A 24,989-nucleotide genomic window follows, 5' to 3' on the forward strand; every position below is an offset into this window, starting at 1 on the left:
GGTGCTATGCCCCGCAACCAACATCCAGGAGTAAGAGTGAATATCTTCAATGAATAGCTCACACAATTGCCTTGATTGATTAGGTATTATTCCAAATCTGAGTTCTATTCTAAGAGAGGTGATCAGGACATGCACCGTAGTCAGCTGCCCCTTGACCTATCCAGAACATCCTGAGGGGGATGCTCACATTACCCCTACTTGATGTAGCCAATCACTGTGGTGATGGGGGCATTGTCTGATTGCACGGTGGCTTCTCTGGATACGAGAGGATGTGAACTAGAAAAGCTGTGAGTCATTCCAACACTAACTGGGGAAGAATAATCACCACAGAAATGGGACACATCTCAATAAACCCTTACCGTGGGTAGATAAAGTCATTGGTAATGGAGGAGCCTCTGAGGTACAGAACATGAAACCTAAAATTCGGACCTAAAGGATCGCAATCCTGGTCTCAACAGAACACCTATGAACTAGGGTGGGCCATCGATGATCATGTGTGGACATCCAGCAAAGAGGAGACCCTGGGGAGCACTCAAGATGCATAAACCTGTGGCCATTGGTTTGATGTGTGTCTCTTGGATTCCTAACTTCTGAGGGTTTTTAGAGTCATCATTGGGGCTGGTAAATGAGTGACCCGAACAGGTTTATTCAGGCCCACTGAGGAACTTCTAATCTTCAGGATGCAAGAAGCGAATGCCTAAGGTTTGGCCACAGTCCCCTCTCTGCAGCAGTCAAGTGAACATCTCATCATTCACGGTTGAAGAGTGGGTATTTGAAGATATGTAGGGTCAACTGGTATTGATGCTGATGTGGGGGCACTGGGAACCGTCCTCGTTTCCATATACCCCAACATTGGGGTCAGGACTAAGGCGATTCTCTTTTGCCCACAGTTAACGTTTTTTATGAGTATGCTCACTGATCAGGTCCATACTACTGTGTTAAATTCTTTCAAGCAGCAATGGGCTGGACTGTGACATCAGAGGAGCTCTTCGACCGATGCTGCTAACTCTTTCTCATGCTGTGGATGTGATACTGCGAGATGCTTAGCAATCAAGGGTCCCGACAGCTGTCAATAAATGGTGCGGCATTTCCTGGAACAGGACGGGGAGGATTCTTAATCACCAAATTGCCTTTTAATAAGGTATTTGTAGTGAGGCTTAGGTGGTTCTTACTGATGGGACGAGCATAGTTTGAACAGCTGCAGTGTCCCAAACAATGAAGGCAGTGCCTGGGTCCACAGGGCAGCACTCTCACCTGAACACTGCACCTTCCTTGAATACTAGCGCATGTTACCTTGTGAAAGCAAACCTATGAGGAAGGTAAACAGACTTGTGTCAGCAGAATTGTAGTGCAATAGAGAATAGAACGGGAATCATCCAGCCCTGAAGTAGCTCCTAAAACCTTTCAGGCCCAAGACACATCTGAACCCCTTTATATTTAGCCTTCCCTGTGCCCTTCTTAAGAGCACGGAGACTAGGCTAAGAGGCAGGCACAGCATTCGAGAGATGACATTTTTCAGTAAGAGATGCTGTTTACTGAAATCATAAGGCACTAAGCCACAGATGGACTATATTGTGCACAGCAGAGCTCCCAAAGGTCCTTAGCATTTCCCAGAAAGATGACCTTAACATGCGGGTAAAACTCCTCTTGAGCTACTCAGCGCATGGGAACATTTTTAAAGCCCATAAATGGGAATCTGGGCGCCCAAATGTGGCCATGGGAAAGGGCAGGGTGGGTGGATTTGGGTGTAGAAATGTGCCATGGAACCTTAGGTCACGTGGATCAAGCATAAGCTCATGACGTGAAATGTCTTCCTCTTGACTGCAATTTGGGACACAGGTTACACACAAACTCCTGCTATATCGAATCTATTACAGTATGAACCTTTCCTCGCCATCAGGGAACTAGGCTAGAAGAGCCAAGCGTTTGTGCACATGGAATTATGAAATGAGATTTGCAATGAAACCTCTACCTCTTGGAGACTGTGTGGCGGGGGAGAGGGGTGAATCTGATTTGCAGAGCAGAAATGGCATGGAAAGGACACTGCAATCAGCTAGGGCGTGACCTTGGAGGCCAATGGCCCCGTCACGTCACCGAGGCTCAGGTGTGCACGGGATATTGGAGGACGTGATGCTTAGCATCCCATCGGAATTTGGGTGCCAGGCTCTTCGTTCATGTGCCAGGCAGTTCAGATCTTCAAAGGACTGGTGGTGAAGTGACTTTACAGGGAACCCAACGCGTCTGAAATACAAAGAATGCTGTTGGGATGGGCTGAACATTTCTCAAAAAATGAAGCTTGTTGTAAACATCACAAAAAGATACACCAAATGAACCCCACCATGGCTCGTGATATCAAGAAATCATAGAGGACACGGCTTATTCCAGAGGCAATCTGCTTACGTCTAATGACAGTTTTCCCTGTCTGAGACGAGTAAATGCATCCTGCTATCTACCGTAAATAAGGAGCTCGTTGGAGGCAGAGCCTGAGCACCTAGGGGTGGTAATAGAAAGAGGACAATCAGATTCCACAGATTTCCCTTAGCTGCAGTAGGCTAAGGAGGCCTATCCCTGCCACATTCCCTCTCCCCTCAGGGCAATGTTCAGATCACTTTAATTACAAGAAAATGCTTGCTCGATGTTTGTTTTCCTCTGTTATCAGCCCTAGAACATGCTTTCCCTGGTCTGTCTTCTCTGAGCAACTGTGCCTTCAGGTTCACCCCTCTGACTTTCCACAGTGGACTATTTCTAACTCATCCCACTTCGCCCCCCTGGTTTTCTTCATGTGAGATGCCTTTGGGTGGATTCTGTAGTACATTTGATGGCTTAGAAATCTTCATTCTGAATTCTATGTAAGGGTTTTCTTTCCTAAACTGGCCCATGAAGGATTTCACAGAAGCAAGACGAACATCAACACACATAAAAGCTTGTCCTTTTTCTGGCCTTCAATGATTCATTTACCTTCTGGGAGAAGCATGGGAGGATGGATTAGTTGCATGGAAAATGTAGACGGAGGTATGGTTAAAGCACAGGGTTTGGTTTGAGAAGCTCTGATTTCATGTCCCTCATTCCCCACTGACACCCTTTGTGATCTTGGACACATCACCTTGCTGCCCCATCTGGGTATGTAACGGTGCCTCACAAGCTTCATTTGCACACGATGCTGTAAAACGCATTCACACATTCGTTCTCAATCACATTTAGCTTTCAGGGTGCCCCGTTAGTCTGGCAGCGAGGGATCAAGCAGTGTTATGGAAATGTAGAGTGTTTGCGAAAGCGAAGGCACACACAGTGAAGTACATGGAATGGAAAGGACCTTTTGGTTATCGTGAGAGCCAATGCCAAACTAGGAAAAGGATCAAATGAGAATATGACACTCAGCCCTGCATTCCCCAGAGCTTAACGCCTTGCAATGGTTTCATGATCCAACCACCAACTTGCGCCTCCACTAATGTGATCCCATGTAGGAATCACTCTCTGTGCTACAAACGCTCATGACAAAGGAAGGAGGGCTGCAATATTAGTCTGATGTGTTAGAAAGGCAGGAGCTGAAAGCAACACCACTTATCGGAGTGTAGTGACAGACGAAAGCGGGAGTGCTACGGAGTCCCAAATTGTCATTCCCTTTTGACCACTGGTTTTGTTCAATAAAATCCCTGACATATTATAAGCATAGATTTGACAACTCCTAGGCTGTCTCCTGTAACAGAAACAATGGTTATTCCAAAATTCCTACCCGGAAATCTGCCCATCTCTGATCACGGCTGTCGACTCCGTTTCGACAACACCTTGGCTCCAGTGTTCAATAAAATGTGCGTGCGTGTTGCCTTGTTTAGCATGACATTATTTTGTGTGTGAAACAATACTTCCACAAATGCCACCTTTCACATGAAGTAATTGATGAGCCAGATGTGAATTGCTAAGGATTACTGACAAAGCAGAGAGGAAAAGAAGACTCCAAAGAGACTTGGTCTAGACACGTCTCGGCGAAATCCCAGGCCAGGACTGTGTGAATTCCCACAAGGCAGGAATGTGGAGGCTCTGGCCACCAGAGTTGCAGAATGAAAGAGAAGCATGAGGGGCAGCCACACCCGCTGACCCAAGCCACCCACATCTGGACAGACAATGGACTACACGTGTAATAGACACCTGGAAACTGTCGTCCTGTGCTACGGTATGCGCAACCAATGATTAGCAGGTTCAAAGGTACAGACTGTGAATAGCTGGGTTGAACTCGGAAAGACAGCAGCCCAAAACAACAATGGGGGGGTGCGAGAATCACCTGTGTGAAGGATTGCTAACGCGGGGTGTTAGTACCGGGGAACCAGGAGATACGCGGCGTGGACAAACGTTTAGACGAGTTATTAAAGTAGAGACGATGGGCCTGCAATGCTGATTATCACATGATTTTGCCATTCCACAGAATTGATTCGTTTCAGTTCATTTAATCAGCTTCAAAGCACATACTGACATGTAACTGCAAGTGTAGTCAGGTAATACCGCGTTGAATACTGTGTGGTAGAAAACATCGAGTTTTGTTGTCCGAATTTCAACGCAAATATATGTGGGGGGGATTTAGGGTTAAAATTCATGTGGGGAGTATGGAGATGGCTGCGGGGGTGTCCCGCGTACACTTGCATTGAAATTAACAAAAAGAAACAAAACACTTTTGGTTGTTCTAATCACGTAGATCCAGGTAAACTACAAGCTTTGTGCGCACACCCTATGTCTCCACAGGACTGCCGATCTAGCAAAGACCAACCAAGTAGGAATACTAATTTCAATCAGCAATCAGCCACACGGGTTTCAGCAAAAGTGGCAGGCAGGGCAAGCCCTTGAATGTTTCACCTATTTGTTATGCTACGTAATTGCCATTTTCCAGGTCTTGAGGCACTCTCGTGGATTTGAAAGAGGAGGGGGTGAGGGGGAGCCTAGGATGTTAGCAGAAGACTAGGCATTTTGCTGAACTGTTGGCATTGTTAGAAGCAGGATGAGCGGGTGTCTATGCGGGTGACTCCTCTATGTGTTTCCCATGAGGTGTATTCTTCCAGATGGGCAGTATGATGGGTGTCAGAAAAAAATCCACATTGGTTAGAAGCCCTGGTATTTTGCATACTACTAATGGTGGTGGAACAGACCTGTCTAGAGCATTTAAAGAAAATAGAACAGAAAATAGAATGCTCGAAGTGCAGATTTGAGAACCAGCCACTAATTACTCAAAGGGTACGCTAGTCTACACCGAGGGTCCTCTGAGCAAGGCTCTCTTGCAAGAGAACAGCGAACCAAAGCTTAAGATCTTCTTGCCGCCGCCTGCGCCCGATACTCTCGGGTCTGGTGCGCATTATCAATAATAAAACAAACAAACAAACATGCAGGTTCCAGATTAAGATAACTGGGGCAATCTGAACAATAGATCATGACACATTTTGGAAAAAAAGGACGAACCCTCCCGACTTGCACTCTGGGAAAACTTTTGACTCTGTTACATGAGCACTAAAGGGAAGTGAACTCTGGGAGCATAGAACTCGCCAACTGTTCTTACAGAGATGGCACTCATCCATACGACATGAAATGCTAAACATGCTCAGTTCACCATGTTCTGATGCGCAGGTGTGAACGATGCAAATCAACATGAAAATGGCCAGGGCGAGACTGTGTGCGTGAGTACCACTGGCTGCTGCGCGGCCATGTAGCCATTGCAACTTCAGAAGCTGAGGAGCGCTGAGCGAAGGTGTCCTACAGGCTGACTGGCTATGAGAGCCTTCAGCATGCTGGTTATTTAGGTGAAATCCGGGCACTACTGAAATACTACAGAATATTTTCCAGGTGCAATATAACGTGGCACAGGACTAAGGGGGAGTATCACAATGCCAGTCATCTCTACTGAAGTGTACTCTCCAAATGTCTGGCCACCAGCCTGAATCGGAGAGGTCAGAGAGGAAGAAATACTGGAGTTTCAAATTTTAGAATATTGGCAGGGAGACTTCACCCGCAACAGCCTAATCAGAGCCTAGATAGAACTGGCACTGATAATCCAAGTCTAGAGTAATTACAATGAGCACCCAATGAGCACCCAAAGAGGTAGGGCTTTCCAGCCCCCACGGGTGTGCATAGTGGGAAAGGAAGACTGCAACACCAATCAAAGCCACACAGGGCGTGGGCTTGGATGTCAGCAGCGAGGAACAGAGTGAACCCTCAGCTCAATCTCCCAGCACTGCAAGACGTGGACTAGGTACAGAAGCAGAGTACAGGCTAGCGCAACAATATCAGAGACATGAACATGTCGCCAAAATATGGAAAATATCATCCGAGTTCTATAGCTAACAGGCGTGTTAAAATGTACTTGGAAGCTCATGGAATTGTTTTGGTAAAAGCCCGTTTTACGCATCAACCAATTCATTCTGTAGTGAAATTAATGGAAAAACTGGGGATAATTTGCCAATAACGGGCCCATTTACAATCAATTATGTTAGAAATGAGGACTTCTAATTGGTTCTCACATAAGGTAGCTGGCTAGAAGCCAACTGCAATGAGCAAATTTATTGCCAAGCAACCAGCAAGGGATGACCATTGGATCACGATTACTATGGAGGATCAGGGAAAGGCGGCCATTTTGAAATGTACGCAGTTGCAGCAAAGAAGATGCCCACACCAGTAGCAAGGGAACGTTTATATCTCCAGATAAACGGGGGCTCTTCCAGGAGCGGTCCTAGCGCTTACTTAGGAGGGGGTAGATCTCGAAATGTGATGCTGGCTGAGTGGCAGTGAAGGATGAGGAATGTGGCATGGATCCAGTTGCTTTGGAGAAGGGTAGAAGTGACTAATAATCAATGGCCTGGCTCCAGAAGAACTGACACGAGTCATTTACATTCTTTTGAGAAAACGCCCAATGAAAAAGGTTCACTTGCTGTGGTGCTCAGTGTCAAATATGAATGCATACATTATTAATTAGAAAGGGTATTGCAAATGTGTTTATGTTCCCATTTTCCAGGAGAGTATGTAGGGTCAGGGGCTTAGTTTTGAGACACTGCAGAGCAGGTTCTGCAATATTTGGTCCTCCAGGTGTTTTGAAGGACAACCCCATTTACTGCTAGCCAGCATGGTCAATGGAGAGGCATCCTGGGAATCGAAGTTCAAAACATCTAACAAGCCAAATCTTGCAGAGCCCTGCTCTAAAGAAACATTCAAGTTTCCTCTCTGGTATGCTGCGCCAAGAAAACCAGCGTACATCTCAATACACCAAATAGCAAGGGACGGTTGGACTAGTCCACTATGGCGATGTCAGGAGAGAAGGTTTTACCTATGGAAGATGAGAGGGACCCAACCAGCTATGGCTACAATTTAAATAAGAAATTCAAGACACTGAAATTGATCTACGTCCTCAGTGCAGATCAGGCCAACTTCATCCATGCGGGGGGGAGAGGGGTTAGGGGGAATGCAGCTTCCTGAGGCTAAACAGGAGACTAGACTCAAGCATTGAGGCCCCCCTCATAACAAGTGTATAAAGTACTGAACTGAGATGCTGGAGCCAACGCTGCTGAACCACTGCGACTCCTCCGGGCTATAGTCCAGTCTGAATGGCTAGTCCACTTCCCAGCTGGGCCGGATCTCCAGCAGCCCAATTTACATACTTCAAATTAAGCTGATGGACAGATCAGGAGCATTTACATTCCCACAGGTTTCCCATTATCTTATCCAGACATACTAAGTCAGCTGCTGCAACCCTCGTTTGGACTATGGTGGCCATGTCAGAAACTAAAGCTACAGGCCGCTTCCCCAAACACTCTCTGCACAGCACATCATATCACAAGGTGGGTATGACAGAACACGCATCCCAAAAGATTATTAAAAAGATTCCCTTGAAATTAATTTACATGTTACCCTAGTGCAGGTTCGGTCGCGTTCCTGAGCCAATGTCATCAAGGAACCAGTTTTGACTCCTCATTGGGGTTTGACAAATGACATACCCGCATTCTGATAAAAGTGGACTGTACCAACGGCAACCAACATAAAAACTGCAATGCCAACTCTCAGCACTCTACAAAATATATGCCCAGTGTGCATGACACATGTCACCCCTTTATTGGTACAGAAAACAAAAGGCTGAGGGGACATCTGTGCTGCGGTCTATTTTTAGTGGCCCTGCCCTGCTAAAATCCCAGCCTTGATCTACTTGGAAACTGCCGAGACGCCCTTAAATGTCTGACGAGGAAAATGCAGGGCATGAACAGAGCGCGCCAACTGTGTGATTCCATTTTTAATTGCAAAAAATGCCTTGTGATAACGCCATGCTGTTGGGCTGCTCTGATGGCGCGAGCGGCGAAGATTATAAATGCATCACTTTTCACGGTGACTGTAACCTACTTTCACCAGCCAAGCATACTTGCTAATTGAGGATCTTGCAAATGGAGGCAAGAGGAGGTGGGGTACTGCATACATCACACACCACAGCAAATTAAGGCACAAAAAAACACACGCCACAAAGAAGGTAGAACAGTCTGTTTTATTACTGTATGTAATAAAGAGCTTTTTTTTCCTTTTCTTGCTTATTTTTTTACAACATACATTATTTGTGAATCAGATGTTAAGGGAACGTGAAGATGGAGAAAAAAGTCGGTGACATCACGATATCTTACAATATTACACAATTATGAACTTGAATTTGTTGTATCTACAAGTGTATAGCAAGGGTGGAAAGCAAAGGCACACTCAGGTTCATGGACGGAGACCACAGCGGTATGAAAGAGAATTGGGCAAGACCCACGCGAGTACAAAATGGGCATCATAATGTCCGTCAGGTGACCGGTGGGCTCTATATAATACAAGTTAGATTGCTGCACAGAAATTATACCGTGACGATTCATCCGTACAGTGCCAAGGAACGTTTAGTTCATTAGTAGTAATGGGAAGGCCTCGTTTTGTACTCTTGGGATCTGGTCTGTCTTGGATAGGGTGTGTGTTTTATTTTCAATAGCCTAACAATTTCCTAGCTGGCCAACTAAAAAGACAATGCTGTTTAATGCAAATGATAACATTTCACTGTAAACTCTTTTTTGCTAGGATGCCTGCCAGGGCTAACTAGGCTGGGGGACACCCTAACTCCGATGAGCCAGACTTTAAGTGGGAAGAAATGTTTGACATGACACAAAAAACGTTCAAAGAGCAGTAAAAAAAAATGACATGCAGACACCCTTGTTACACACTTTGGTCTAAACCATCCGTAATTTCTACAGACCACCTATACATTAGCTGACTTATTTTTAATCATTTAAAAAAAACTTGGTAAAACAAATCAGGTATAAAAAATCTTTAAAAAAGAAACCATACAGTTTGTTACTTAGATAAAAACTCAAGTTTCTATAGAATGCTGACAGTTACTGTAATTGATTAAAAAATAAAAATGTACTCTGAGGGCAGAAAAGATAAATTGAAACTTGATAAGGACACACACAAAAAATGGAAATCGGAAATGAAAAAAAGAAACAATCAGTTTCTTAAGAAGGTGTTTTTAAGGATGCTTCTGATTTTGCCTTTTGCTGACTTGTATAATCACAGCAGGAACCAGCCTGCATCAGACTACCTAGTGTTATATTTCACAGAACTGTAAATACACTTGGTGCGTGGCTGTGCGGCTCAGGCTGCGCTACCCACGGTGAGCCAGCCATGGACAGCATTCCATGACCAGCAGGACTTCCAGACCTAAAGGACAGTACGTAAATTGCTCTGTTGGCGAATGAGGAAATCTCCATACTGAAATGATAGGGAGTGGTACAGACTGCCACCCGCAGCGGTGATCTCCACCGCCAGCACAGTCTGAGGAGAGTGGATTCAGGAAATGATTGGCACAAATCAAAAAGATCGATTGGACCGGAAGGGGTGGTTTATTGCCTGAATCTTGAACAACAGATTCATGATAACCACTAAATCTCCCTTGAAATCCCTTAATTCCAGTTTTCCGTCCTTTTGTTGATAGAACGAGTGCAGGACAATAAATATTTGCTTTTATCGGGAAAAAATACAAACTACAACTCACAAGTAAACACAACCGAAAGTGTAAGGCACAAAATTTACATGTGGAAGAAAACAGGCTATTCACAGATGCATCCCCACGAAGAACCCGTGTGGTAAGAGAAGAATTTCTATGCACGGTCACCACTGACATACTAATGAGCACGCGCTGTCAGTGGGTGTCGTCAGCCGTCTCACATGCAAAGTGAAATGGGATGGCACGTTACGAGCTGGTGCCTTCAGAGAAAGTATTCTCGACTACTGACAGCCATGTTGACAGCAATGGTGCATGTAGGTTGGTGCAAAGGTGAGTAGTATAGGAGTTCCCTCTCTACTACTGCTTTCGGAACCCTAGGGGATTTAATTTCTTGCCTACCAGAAATGTGAGGGCCAGTTTGGAAAATATACTGAAAACTTTATATAAATAGTCCCCTTGTATAGGTTGGGCCCTGCATGGAGACTGAGCATGGGAAATGGCATAAGAGGGAGCGAGAGAGAAAACAAGAGATTGTGTTATCAAAAAACCCAAAGAAAAAAGTTCAGAATTCCAGCTTCAACTTAATTTACTCAATGAATTTATTGGAAACAAAGTTCACCTGCTCCAGTTAGCGGGTAGCGTGTTAAATAGGTATACGTTTCAATGCATTTTCCAGAGAGCTGCTCAGAGGCTGATCTGCAGTAGAGTCATTCCCTTAGGAAAATATCGAATAAATAATAGAAGTTACTTTCGTTAACTGTCACAGGTTAAAGGAGTAGGGTGGCAGAGGCCTGACCTAGTCACACCCAACATGGCCGCCGTCTGCTCGAACCGAGTGGCTGTAACACTGATGGGCATTTCACAGTATCTGCACATAGTAAACGTCTGCCATTGAGTCCCAGTTAGCTTCATCAATGAAATATTTTGCTTGTTTGACAGTCTGTCTGTCTGTTGTTGTCCTTCTGGTTTTCCTCTTCTTCAGAGAACTCCCTCAGTTTAGTAGGATCGCACCGAGCAGTCAGAAGGTGACAATTTAACATTCAACATTCATCTTTGTGCTTTTGGCTCATGGTTGTGGTGTTTTCAAGTTTCTCTGTTTGAGTGAGGGCTGTTGCCTCAGTCCATAGTGTCCTGCGGTTGCAAACATCAACCGGGTATCGCACAGCCTGGTTACAAAATATTCCACTTTTCCCAGCATTCTCAGTGTGACAACATCCAGCCTGTCCATCAGAAACTGGCGATGCAGCTGCAGAACACTGGCTTGTAGAGCTAACTCTGCCTAACTGACGCATCCCCCATTTTGATGGCGATTATGTACAAGCATCATTGACGGATGTTGAGAGGGGCACAAATGTAGGCTTGGGTGGTACATCTGGCTTTAGAGATGGTGTACGCTTCAGCCCGGACCTGGGCAGCGAATTGTATGAGCTGATGCTCGGCTGCCTTGAAACAGTCACAGCCTGCCCTTGAGGCTGGGCAGCGTTGAAATGTATAGAGTCCACCCTCTGAGGTGCAGGAGGGGGGTTGTCTCCTCTGCCAAAGCTCTGATGCCTGGAGAGGTGAGATGAATTGGAGGAGTTAGTATTGTTTCTTTTGAGCGTAGACGCCTGATGATTTCGCGTGAGCGAGTTCGTGGGGTAGCTCCTCTTGTAGTCCGAGCTATAGGCAGAAGAGTGCATGTCCATCCTTTTACCCATGCCATTCTGGGACAAAGACGAGGCGGGCGGACCCAGAGAAGCTTCCCTCTGTGGCACTTTTGGTGGCATACTGTCCAGGTTCTCCACCAAATTTACACCATGGTTTGGGCTCTTAGCGCTCAGGTGCTCTTTTATGGTTTTGTACTCGAGAGTGGCGTTCTGGTCTTCTATTGCTATTTGAGCCACATCGCTCATGCGAGGCTGATCCACATACTCGTGCTGGTAGCCTTGTGGAATTGGAAGGACAACAACACTTGGAATATGGCTGGGAGATGCCCGCAGAGGCATATCTGTTGGTATCACTGGTGATACCATGGAAGGAATGTCTTTCGTACAGGCATTGATGAGATTTTGGTTTCTTTCCCACTCGCGGCTCCCACGACTAGGCTTCCTCTTTTGCTGTAAAGTTGGGGTAGACTCTGGAGTTGGCAGAGCTGCCAGGTCTAGGTGATGCTGGTCTGCTTTTATGAGCATTCGGACTGTGCTGCCAGGAGTAGCAAGCTTCCCGTTATGCATCAGGGGCGTGAGGATGGTCTCGGGACGGGGCTCTTTGGAGTGACCATCGCCAAAGAGCCCGCTGAGCTTGGTGACACTGGCCATGGAGCCCCGGCGAGAATGATTCAAATCCTTCTCCTTCCTCTGGACGACGTCCCCATCTCTTCTGCGATGGTCACAGATGCAGTAAACAATGATTCCCGAGAAGACAGCCCCCATGACAAAAGCAAGAATGACAGCAATGGCCAACAGGGTGACAGGAACTAGTTGATCATGACCTTTCAGATAACTCTCGCGAATCACTCCTGCAACACAACATTAAATATGATTAAGAAACAAACCAGAACATGGACAGTCAATTAAAACACATTTTTCCCCTTGTGGTGGAAATGGCATTGCATTGCTAGATTTCTAGAAATTAGATGGCAATGCTGAAACAATTGATGAATTCCCTTTGATCATATGGGGCTGTGCCAGCTACGTTATCGACGTTTGGCCTTGTTGAATGACTCCTGATATCTTCAGAGGATTCCTCAGGTAGACTGGCCAATACTGGCAACGCTAACCAGCTAGCTGACTTTGGGTATATTAAATTGAGCAATGCCCCATAGCGTCTATCTATCATAGATATTCTTTGGAAGGATTTAATCCACCTGGGATAATAGACAGCAAATGAGTCTGTCAAAAATCACACAGCATATCCAGAGCCCGTGCCCCCGGTGGTTGCCACTTTCGGATATAGTCCAATGGATGCAGGAGCCAAACGGGCCCTAACACAGCACAACGCAAGGCATGCATTATTTACTTGGGTCAAGCTGGTTGGTTGCAGCTGTTGGATAAGAGGCTGCTGATTGCACAGGTGACACACATCAAATATATCTCTAAAGCACAGAGGTACTAGTACATTTAGGGTCTCGTTTTCTAGTAAAATGCATACAAGGTCTTTATTTAGGACACAGAAAGTGACCCTTGTTCTGAGGATATGCCAAGTTCCTGTTGTGGGTAAAAAAGCAGGCACTGTGTACCAGAGCGTCTGGTAAAAATTGCTAATGATCCCAATATGCCCAGTGTAGAGCGGATCATGACATCATGTCATAATGCGTCGGCTGATGAAAACCAACTCAAATCCACACTCAACGTGTCTTAGCAAGGGGAGTAGTCGGACAGGGGCCAACATTCATATGTTAGGAGTAGGCCTTTGCTTCCAAAATGTATGTGGGCTGCAAACTGTTAATTACGCAGCCCCTAGTGAAGCACAAGAGAAGCCATGCGCACATCCCACACTCGCCGTGGGCTGTCTTTAAATCATTTCTATATTCAGATGATTGGAAACTAAGCTACATGTGAAAACAAGGGATCATTTACAGTTTACTATGAGGACTACTGGAGTTTCAATAGCATGCAATTCTGACTTTTGAAAGACGAATTAAGAGATGGAACCTTTAGTACTTACCTTATTCCGCCTTTTTGTAATTAACGTTATGTGTTACCAGAAACAAATATCAGCTGACTCGTTTATGGAGTCATTTCTTAAAATGCATCATTAATCTTTTGTCCTTCACTGATGCAAGACTGGGCGCGGTTGTGCTTGGGAAGCAACAACTGCAGGGGAGCATGCTTAAGACAATGGAGGGAAGCAGCCTGGAGCCCACCCACATGTTTTGAAGTAGCACATGAGGACGCTGGCCAAACAGAAGGACATTTTCTCCTCATTCCTGGTTTTCTGGTAATGTGCCCCGTCGCGTTCATTCCTGTCCATGCCACGCTGGTACCATGGAACCAAGGCTGGGTCAGTAGGCCCCCACTGAGAAAGGGGATACTTAAGGGATCCCATAGACAAATAGGGACCAGAGTTGCGCACCCACCAGCGGAGATCTGCCCATGAACTCACTTCCAACCGCTTTGCCCGGGCAAGTGTGTGCATATTAAGTCTGGCTTATAGGTATGCTTTTACAATCCAGTAAGACTTTGACGGGAATGCGAAGAACTGTGTTTAAGTTAACTGAGCGAAAAAGAGAAATTGGACTATACCCATGAGCCCCAAACTCACAAACCCAATTTTACTAATTAGGGCTATCCATTTCATGCATGCCTATTACTGTTGAAAACCAGTGTATGGTGTTTTTCTTGGACTTTTACCTCCAGTTTAAGTAGCTCCAAGTGAGCGAGTTCATGCACCAGGCATATCTGTTGCAGTGCGGCAGCGTGCATGGCCGCCATTTTGGACCCTTTGGTTTTAAGGCTGATCCCTCGCTCTCGTCTACCTTTAAATGTATTTGAGACACAAGGTAAGGCTGGGGATGAGCGGCTGGGGCAGTTCCCACAACCGTACAGTTAACTTACAGTTATGCACATATGCGACAAAGATCACGTATACACTTTTAAGCAAGTATGGGTGTTGCTCATGTATCCATTGAACAGGAGCTGTTGCTTAGGCTAACACTGGGGCACGGCATAGTTTATTGTACATTGAGTTGTACTGCCCTTATGCCACCCAGCCACTTCCCTACACGTTACCACCGGCAACTGCATGATGAAACACTTGGGATCCCAGGTCAGCTCACGCCCACTGTGTGATCTTGCGCAAATCATTGTACCTCTCTATGCCTCAGTTACTCTACTTTGGGATAGCTGCAGCAGAACCCTGTAAATTAGTGCTACATGAACATACGAAACAAATGAAATGCAGATCAAAGGGCAGGTCTCCCTCCAGCAAAAGCTAGACCCACAGCAGGTCGTGTCTGGGAGATCATGGTAATGTGTTTTTCAATCAAACCCAATGTCAAATTGAGAAAAATCCTACTAGTTCAACGATGCACAAACCACTCCCTTGGGTAGCCACACACAAACCACATCACAATATTTGGACGAGTGTATGCAGCTGGGCTAACTGGCCACTGTCAGGCTAAATTGAGTGACAAAATAGGAAATATATTGCTGTATACTCAAAATTGGCTTGTGTGACAAAGATTGCAACCTCGGAGTTTTCCGACCACGGTTCCCGTCACTACGGATTACCACGTCAAAGAGGGAGACACGAGGCTGTGTGCTCTGGGCTGCAATCAGTGAAATCACACAAGCAGGCAGACCTCATGGGCATGGTGGGGGGAGGGGGTTCGCAGCGGGGTGCCGGGTCTAAGCAGGCTGCTTCCAAACCACACGCCCAGAGCTAGAAATTTTTTAAAAAATGTTTTTCCCAGTTTTGTGCTGCAGAAATGGAGCTATCTGTTCAAACCCGACAGAAAAAACCCTGTGCTATTACACACTGCAGAGAGGCCCCTAACAACGGCAGGGACTACCTCTTAATAAGCACTTAATTTGCTCCGTTCAGATAACGTCCCTGGGCCGCGCTCGTGGCACAGCGTGGGTCTGGATCTGTTGCATTCTCGCCGTGGAATGGTTGGGCCCGTCACCTACGCGGACTTCTTACGCAAAGTCAAGCTCTGCCGCCTCCTTCAAGTTTCAAGGACTCGGCATGTCCATTTCCAGTGGTTTAAAAACCATGGAGATTGAAGGGAACATCAAGAATGCTTTGCTCTCCCACAGACAGGAAACGGAAGCCTAACCCTGCATTGCTGGGACAGTTAGAGGCAGTGCTAAACAGCTGAGGCTATTCGTCGCCTTCTCCTTGGGAGATGGAATCTTCCGACTACATGAGGACAACAGACACTACCGATAAAGCCAACACTCGTGTAGTTTGACACATTGAATGCAAAGCATGCCAAGCGCACATGCATGCAGGGACCTTGCCGCCTCCTGTGCAATACTCACCCTGACTTGTTAAAAGCTACGGCCTCCATTTTTCCACAAAACTTGATTAAACAGAAAATATATCATCACGCATCAGGAGATTTAATGTTAGGTGGTTCCTTCCTGCAATGCCATCTGGGTCACAGGACATGTGAAGTCACTTCCTCGTCACTTTTGAAGCAGTGGCACAAACTGCTAGCCACCTTTGACCTGATAACAGTATCTGACACTTCATTGGTCGTCTTTTGTACCTATATTTATTTTCCAATCAGTCAGTGTCACTGTCGTCAATACCTTTACTCATTTTATTAACCTAATTGTTTTTTATAACGCGCCTCTGTTGCTCTTGCGTTGCCCGTGCTAACCTCAGTTCTCTCCTTCCGTGCTTTCCCTCCTTTGCTTGGAACCATTAATTTTAGTAACAAAAAAAAGGAGAACCTTTTCAATGGATGTCAACATCTGTTTCGAGTGTGTGTGTACCCCCCACGCGCTGAGGTGCAATGGGGTGGGGATATCATCAGCCATTTACAAGAATGCTGCCCATTATAAACCATGAGTTTCAACACTACTTTGACTGGCATTAAAAGGGACATCATTTCTAAGCTGGTTGGGGCAAATAATGACAAGGATTCAGAACTTCCTACTTATTATTTTATTTATTTGTATTTGTAGAGCGCACTAACAGCCCAAAGGCATTGAGGCGCTATTACAGGAAATGGTACGTAAGCTTGATTCAAGGTTACATTGGAGTACAGTAGGGTCTCTTGGTTGCAGATAAATTGGTAATGACAGAAGTGAAAAAAAAGTTTTATTGTTAGCATTATGTCATCATTTCGCTATTGAAATAACCTCCCAATTTAATATTTCATTCCATGCAGATTGCTCCTGTTTTTCCACAATGTAAAAATAGTCCTTATTACCAAAGGTTATGGCACTCAATTTGTCGACCTTGGAAGGATAAAGAGCTGAATCAGCCCTGCTGTCAATCAAATCTATGAATGCGGGACGCTCTTCGTGCCTTAGGCAAGCACTTAAATCACTGAGCTATCTTACTAACCAATCACAGGGGCCATTTTCCAAGGGTACACAAGCATGTCTTAACACTAACCTGATGGAAGTACATTTTTCCAGATCAGTACAATAGCGGAATGGGTCACTGCTGTCCCAAAAAGCATGTAAACATATGTATGTATAACAAGCCCTGTAAGCCCCCATCATGAAACACTGCAGTACCAAAATGGCTGGTGATGTCATCAAGCGCCAGATCTCCAGCCATTTGGATGTTGTGAGCCAAAGAATACATGCCAGACACTCATGTATTCGTGGAAGTCCAGCAGTGCACACACTGCCTGCCTGGCCTGCTCTAAATGGACAGGTTTCATTTGTGAACATTGGTACCTTCCTGTTAACAAAATATGGACATCATTTGCTCTTCTCACAGATGCCCACGTATCTGCGACTTGGAACCTGTGAATACATTTCACTGAAGCACATTGATTTATTTGTCTCAAAGTGACAATTTTTGTTGTTGACTAAATTTGATATTGTTGCAACCAGAAGTTATGGTAGGCATGTTAACAGACATCAACCACCTGAGATGTGTGTGAGGAATTCAACCATCCACACAGTGGGTGTGCGCTCGCCTGGGATTTTTTGAATTTGTAAATGAAACTGAATGATGAAGGATCAATATCTGGAAAATGTATGTGGCTAATCCGCACACATTTTCCTATGCTAACCGCACGACATACACATAGACCGGTGTACTCTGCGTGGACACAGATACAGACACCATCCCTCTGTCATATTTAGTTGGAATATGACAGCCAAGAGTACATCAAGGCATCTCAGAAGGGGGAAGACAAAACCTTCCTCCTGCCATGGCTAGCCTAATTAACTAAAAAAGGCTCCATTGATCCGCCCTTTCCTTTGTTAGCTGCTGGTGGCAGCCTCGCATACTAATCAGAGTTAATTCAAACAAGCCCACGGGAGGCCTGGTCGCAGGACTAAAAAAGGACAGGAAAACCCCAACACCTTTGATATGCATCTGTGTCAACCTGAAGTTAACTCCCTCCTCTTAGTATCAAGGGCAGTGACCTGTCATGTCTGGGGCAGCTGTTTACAGCAGTCATCCCCGCAGGGGGACCCCATTTAAAAGGTAAGAGTATGTGGTTTGTTGGCAACCAAATGTCTGGTCTCGCCACAGCTTCAAGGGAGACCTGCCGCTTTAGCTTCAGGAACCACAGAGAGCTCAATTAACCAGAGGGACCCTTTGAGCCACAAGAGACAGGAAGGTGGATGGGACTTAGTATTATATGTTTTCAAACCTTTACCTTTCTGTTGCAAAGCACTCTGGTTATGGCCTCCCGCATACAAGAGATTTTTGGTGGGGACCCAGGATTGGTGCATTGAGGTAGGCTTATTCCTCACCAATCACTGGGGCATATTTGGCATTTGAGCAGATCATATGAAGACTTTGCAAGGAGTAACAAGAATAACTCATTTGGGCCCTGGTTGAAGGTACAGTCTGCCATTTAGCTTCCATCAGTGAACAAAGGCCAGTATTACCAAAGAGGGAAGCAAGATCCCTCCCCTAAACATCTTTTAGGGAACAAAGGGAGATATGGAATTCAGAGGAACCTCCAGCAGCTCCATAACCGGTACCCAGCCAGAAAATAGGGTGCCCTGTTAGGCTCTGCAAACTTCCTAGGTGGGAAGTGCCAGAGAGTCTCTTAACCAAATCAAGAACAAACCCGTTGCCTGCAAAACTATTTGGCTGTCTGCCGTAAAGAACGACATAAGCACAGTGAAGAAGTTAGGAGTGCTTTGACAAGCATCAATCAGCGTCCACCGTAAAGGACATATTCGAGCCCCTCGAGCTGCAACTGACTGCATCGCTCACTGTTGTCATGCCTCAACTGCTAACCTCATCCGCGATGCCTCGATCAGTGCTTCAGACCCGCCAACCAGCACTGAGACGATTCCTGACCCTGAGACATCATGTAGGCCAGCATGCAGCTGTCCATGCAGCCTCGCTCACCGAACTGCCTGCCACCTGATACCCACAGATGTTTCCGCCTTGAACTCTGTTGCAGAAGCTGCACAGCACCATGAAACCTACTCTACACTGTCGAGCACCAAGAACCTCTACAAGCACAAGGTACATTGTGGTTCTGTCCCCTGGTTAAGGCCCCTAGTGACATTTTACAAACCATTGCTGCCTTTGTACTGAAACCAAGTATCCTTGAACTATTGTCATTAATTACTTACAGACTACCCTCCTGTCAGTATCCAGAATGCATCCCTTTTCCTTTGTAAAACTGTCTGCCCTCTGCATTCCTGAACAGTATGGGTTGTATTTTGTAGTGTGCTAGAGCTGCCTGTTGTGATAATAATGAAGTAGATATTGTTATACAACCTTGACTCGGCAGTCCCTTTTATCATTGGGTAATAATTGTATTTTCGCTATGTTGCAACTAACCAACGATCCACGACCTCGCAGAGATAAGCCTGTCATTCAATCCACATTACCAAAATTGGACAAGGAATTTTATAATTTACTTGTGTTTTCAATCTGTTCAGATCCCTTCTGGTGTGCTAGAGTTGTGGGGCTGATTGATGGTTTAGAAACCGATATTCATCCCTGGATCACTGGTGCCCGGGAAGTTGATTCATCACAATGTGTTAAGGCAAACTCCACTTTTTTTGACTGTCTCAGGGTACTCATTTCTGAAAAACAGTTGGCTTGTAGCACTACATGCTAAGACAAGAGTGAGGGGGATCTCTGCATTCGGAAGCATACTTTGCTTCCTATGACCTGATGATGCCTCCTGAAAAGACAACCTCCATACCCATTGGCCCGTCCAGCAGGCCCACAGATCCATTATTTCAAATAGGGCCATAACTTACACTCATAATGAGGCACTATGCCCTGAGGTGGCAGGCCCACCCTGTAGGTAATGGCTCGCCACCCAAGTTAAGGGTTCGAACACAGCATCCACCTAGGCTAGGCACATGATAGCTCAGATACTTATCTCTACCCTGAGGTATAAAACAAACAATCATATAGGTTCCATTGCATTTTTTCTACAGGTTCCATTTTCGCTGTCACAATCATTGAATTAAGGCAGTTTGCAATCAAGCCAAGGAAATAATCTTCACTTCTATCAGATTTTGATAATAAAATTCTTTACTCAGAAAAGCACATACAGCATACAGCATGCATGTGCCAATAAGATATTGTTAGTAACTTTCAAATGCTCTTTTTCTTCCATGTAATAATACACACGTACGTGTTTTTTATTACCTTGTTGCACCAATTTAAGAGAGCCCCTGAAGAAATTTCCACCAACCATCTGGGAAATGAAACATGTTGAGCAGTATTATAGGATTTAGCAGCACACTGATGAGTGTTGGAATACAAAGCAATAATTCTCCTATATAGGAGATTTTAAACCACTTTGTTTTAATTTAAATATCTGGGATTTGTGTTGCTTTGGGTGGCAATTTCCACATGTGGTGGAGACAGATAAAATGTTTTAGTCAACGGGTATTAACCTTGTGTTTCACTATAGGTTCTGTCACACACAATGAAATGTTTTTTCATGTATGTATTTATTAAAATAAAAACGTTTCATTTTTCCACACGTTCATGTTACAAGTACTTTAAGTGTCAACAGGCATATTTGTTTCACCTGAGACACCACTACATTAAAGTTTACCTAATTCAGGAAGAGAGTTATTGGACTGGCTGGAGCAACCTTTTTAGTATGACATAGATTACGCTTAGCCTGGGTCCATGGTAAATTGTTGAAGGTGCACGCGACGAGCAGCTCATAGGCACACAAGGCTCCAGAGGGTGATCAGCTTAGTTTGCTACCAACGTGGGACGGATGTAAACCAGTGACCCAGACCCATTGAAAGGTTGCAACCTGCCATGGACCCAAGCAGGCCTACCTCGCAACCAAGCATCGCATGATCATCAGCCGCTACCATACAGCAGGGGTATCCTAAAAATGTACACAGGTGGGCCCCAATACGGCCTAGTCCAGAAGTCCCACAGGTGAATTATGGAAGGATGCATACTCCTGATGCATGTTTACACACTGCACCGCACAGAACAACGCAGCCCCAGTCTACCTATCCACGCGCTTCACACAACATACAGCAACTAGACCACTAAGATCTTCTCAGGCTCACACACTGACTATTCCCAGTTTCAAGCTACAGACAGCCGGAGGTTCGAGCTTCCCAGTCCTCGCGGCTAAGCTCGGGAACACCCTACTCAATGCTCTTAGAAACGTGCCATACATCCATTCCTTCAAACCTGAAACCAAATTGTGGCTACATGAACGCAATGCCCTAGCCTCCTCTCTATTATCCTTACATCTGTTAATCCCTTTTCCGATTGCTCATTGTACATAGACTGTTTATACTGTATACTTAGATTCGTTCCTTTCCTCTCTATACAATGTTTCTGAACTTCATGTAAATATGTGTAAAATGTATATGGTATCTATTCGCTGTAACTTGTAACTGCCTCTTAAACATGCGCCCAGATGCCCCGGGGCAAAGTGCGCACTACAAATAAACAAATACAAATACAAGTACTTCCTTTGTCTACCATATTGGTTGACACATGAACTTCTGGTGTTATGGCTTGCATTTTGCCCAAAATGGAGTGCGACCTCCTCAAATTCCACACTCCTGTTCAGTAAATATATTTGCCAACAGCGTTCCCTACACAAATCAACCTTTTATTTTAGAAAAAGTTGGCTTGCTTTTCTTTTTTGCGCATGTCGTGTTTCCAGGGTCCCGCTGATTTAGGCCGGTTGTTCCTTTGCAGTGAGTTCACCTGGCAGATCCAGGCCCTGTGCTATGCCTTTAGCCACGCTCTGCCCTCTGCGTCACTCTGCAAGAGGCCTTGAGCCAAACATGCAATGTTCACCTTTGTCTATTGTCCAGTTCTGTTGAAGAATCAATTGGCCAAACTACATTTCATGTGCTGTTGTAGTGCTTCATATCTTCTGCTGACACGGCTAAATCCCTAGTATCTCAAATTCATTGCAAGACCTGCTGCTCTGTGTGAATTCGTCTGACCGCCCCTTTTAACTTTCAGTCTAATTTTAATCTTGAATGTACTTCTTTGCAAGCACAGTTTCATCCCTCGCGTGTGTCCATCCTGAGGTTCTTAAATCGCATTCCTCTGCCCCCTGATCTTTGATCCTCTTGCTCTCCGTTTTCCTGCCACATTTATTCCGTCCCTCACTCACCCGTCCACTCCCACAGCGGAAGTCACCCACCAGGCTCCGCTCTTGCCACTCGCCTTCCTTCCATCTCCACCTCATGGAACTCTCTGGATCTGTTGTCTATGCTTTGAATCTCTCGAAGGCTGCTAAGCCTTTCTATTTGCTGAACACCTCCATCCCTATTTGAGTAATCTTCTCTTAAACTGAACTCTGGAAGTCCCATCCCTTCTGCCGAACCCCATCTGCTGCTCTTTTATCCACAGCTGCTCTTCCCTCACGTGCCCATCACTCACTTATGACAGAATCTTTCCTCTTCACTTTGTCTCTGTCCTTGGAGTTTATTTTAAGTGTCTTGACAATCCCTCCATTCCTCAACTGAAACTGCTCCTTCTGCTTGCCCACACAATGGTCTTTCCTCACAATTGGGCCTCATTACGAGTTGGGTGCAAAGGGATACTGGGCAACGTTAAGGACACTGGTGCCGGTAATCCCTTTGCGCCCAATTCCGAGTTCCCTTAGCGGGTCCCTTCCTTCACGCCTGGTTTTACCAGGCGTTAAGGACAGGACCCGTTAAGGGAATTCAGAGACAATGACGGTACCGCAATTCGCGGTACCGTTATTAACGCCTTCCCCCTTCCCATTGAGCCCTATGGGGGCTCATATGGGAATGGGGAATGGCTTTTTCAATGGGGATTTACCGGTCCCGCAAAGGTCGGAATAGACCGCTAAGTCCCCATTGAACCAGAGCGGACTCGGTACCGGTATGGGAGGTTGTCATGGCGCAAATAGCGCCATGATTACCTCCATACTCGGAATGAGGCCCAATGTCTCCTTTTATTTATTTAGTTTTATTTTTGCATTTATTTACAGTACACATAACCCATAGGTATCTAGGCGTTAGTTTCATTGTGGAAGGGCAGGTTATTCATAACATGCTTTTTTTTTAATCAAGCGCAGGTCCGGGATTCAAACCTGTGTTTGCTCAGCGTGGTCTTGCTTCCAAGAGCCGTGCGTTGCCACAGAGCTATCCTCTCCTCGTTCTGCATATAACCTCTCCCCAGCATCGCTTTTATCCCACCACTGCCAATCTATCCGAAATGTGGCTTCAAGGACTGTCTAAAATGGAGCAGCACCAACAGCAAGGTCAAAACTCTTTGACTGCCTGGTTCTTGTGCCTTGAGTTAATTTGTGTATCACAGCACTATGAAATCACCGCCCTTTGTGTTAGCCTATACTCGCGTTATCCTCTCTCAGAAGCGATTCACTATTTCTGAACCCTCGAGCAAAAGGTGTGCAGGTGTATGCTCTGGGAGCTCCAAGGACTTCTATATCCTCTCTCCTGGGGGTGTTCTTCAGCGGCTTCTGTGGCGGGCACAAGACTGCCAGACCACCACCAGCAGCACAAGTCTAAGGAAATGGAAGCCGAGAACGTTCCCCTTACGCCTCATTCTATGTCATCTGTTTACATCTAGACTTGGCTGCTAGAAGTTCAAAGGAAGCTCATGCCTGATACATGTGGGCGAGACCTATTCCAGAACCTCTTTTCCATATGTGGTGTAAGTTAGACCCGACTTTTGGGAAAGGTTTCATATTTGGACAGCAATCATGTTCCAACACCTCTGCGTCAACCACCCTTTTTCATGGCATGTATCGCCATAATTTGTTGGGTTGCTTCCTTATCACTTCATGCCCCCCAATTTCAATGGCGGACATCCGTTTTTGCACCTATTCATGCCAACGCCCATTGGTGGCTTTTTAAATATTTCTCATTGCTATCCCTCTCACTGACCCCAGTTACCTCCCCAGGATCCCATTGCATCCCCTTCCGATTGTAGCTACCTCGAAACCACGAGCGGATGCAGGGACTGAAGCCAGGGTTCATGCCAGACAGCAGAACTCCTAGCATAGTATGTGATGAAGGACTGAGGCACGTGGGATAGTGTGGGAGAGACAAGTGTGCTGTGCAGATTCACTTTGAAAGAACTGGGAATGCAATCCACCAAATTAGGTGTCGTTCCCTAAGGGAACAGACGCCAGAAAGATAAGCGATTCTGATCCGTCTATGGCAGTAAGAGCATACTGCCACCGCGCCTCTATGAGAAAACACGCAGCATTGTATTGACCTGTTTGCAGGTAGGTAGGTCATCACTGTTCCTGTGCTCCGCCAACGCGGATGTGCCTCTGGTTTCATTCCGGACCTCCTGCTTGTGATAATTGTTGCTTTCCTAATAGCTGGGCAGAATAATTGTTGCTTTGGCTTGAAAATCACAACTGTCAATTTTGGAATGATGAGAGAATCAATACAGCACTGCATTTAAAACGTCTTCCTCAATGGTTTTAGAAAGCAGAGCCATTGGCTTGCAGGCGTTTAGTTCCCTTGTACTCTTTACCTCTGAAGCGTCTTGCCTCGATCGCAGTAGGGTCCTCTAATTGTGTTAGTATTCCCCATTACAGCAAGATAACAGGGATGCTGCAGCTTCATTATGAAAACTGCAGGACACGTCCCGAAGACTGTCCAGCTTTTTTCATAGAGGTAGAACTATTTCTTATCACTCTCCAAAACCTGAAAATAACTTTTCAACACCATTAATGACGATGTCCCTCATCAACAGTATTGTATGTAATGTCTCACGCTCAAACCACCTGCTCTCCCTTTCTTGGACCACAAAACCCTTCACAAATGTATATAAAACTAAAGGGTGGTAGCGTGAGTGCCGTCACCCAGATTCCTTTCAGCCTGGTAGCGCCCAAGTTCTGTTTTCAGCTTTTCCCTCTTGAGAGTACTGACCAGCAGATCGAAATGCCAAGTGGATGGAG

The 24,989-nt window shown here is 45.6% G+C and overlaps 1 protein-coding gene across 12 annotated transcripts in view; it reads right to left on the reverse strand.

Moving 5' to 3' along the window:
• Positions 1-24,989, reverse strand: part of SEMA6A (semaphorin 6A) — a 350,792-nt gene that overhangs the window by 135,313 nt on the left and 190,490 nt on the right. For 7 of the 12 annotated variants that reach the window (XM_069625552.1, XM_069625550.1, XM_069625548.1 and 4 more), the window contains one exon: positions 11,155-12,479. The exons of the other annotated variants lie outside the window; for them this stretch is intronic. In XM_069625552.1, the coding sequence (XP_069481653.1) occupies positions 11,293-12,479 (1,187 nt within the window). In that variant the 3' untranslated portion in view covers positions 11,155-11,292. Of the gene's footprint in view, positions 1-11,154; positions 12,480-24,989 lie in introns of those variants that run through there. 12 annotated transcript variants of the gene reach the window in all.

This window comes from Ambystoma mexicanum, chromosome 6p (assembly GCF_040938575.1).
Source record: "Ambystoma mexicanum isolate Mex_15411 chromosome 6p, UKY_AmexF1_1, whole genome shotgun sequence".
In the NCBI taxonomy this organism is placed as follows: domain Eukaryota; kingdom Metazoa; phylum Chordata; class Amphibia; order Caudata; family Ambystomatidae; genus Ambystoma; species Ambystoma mexicanum.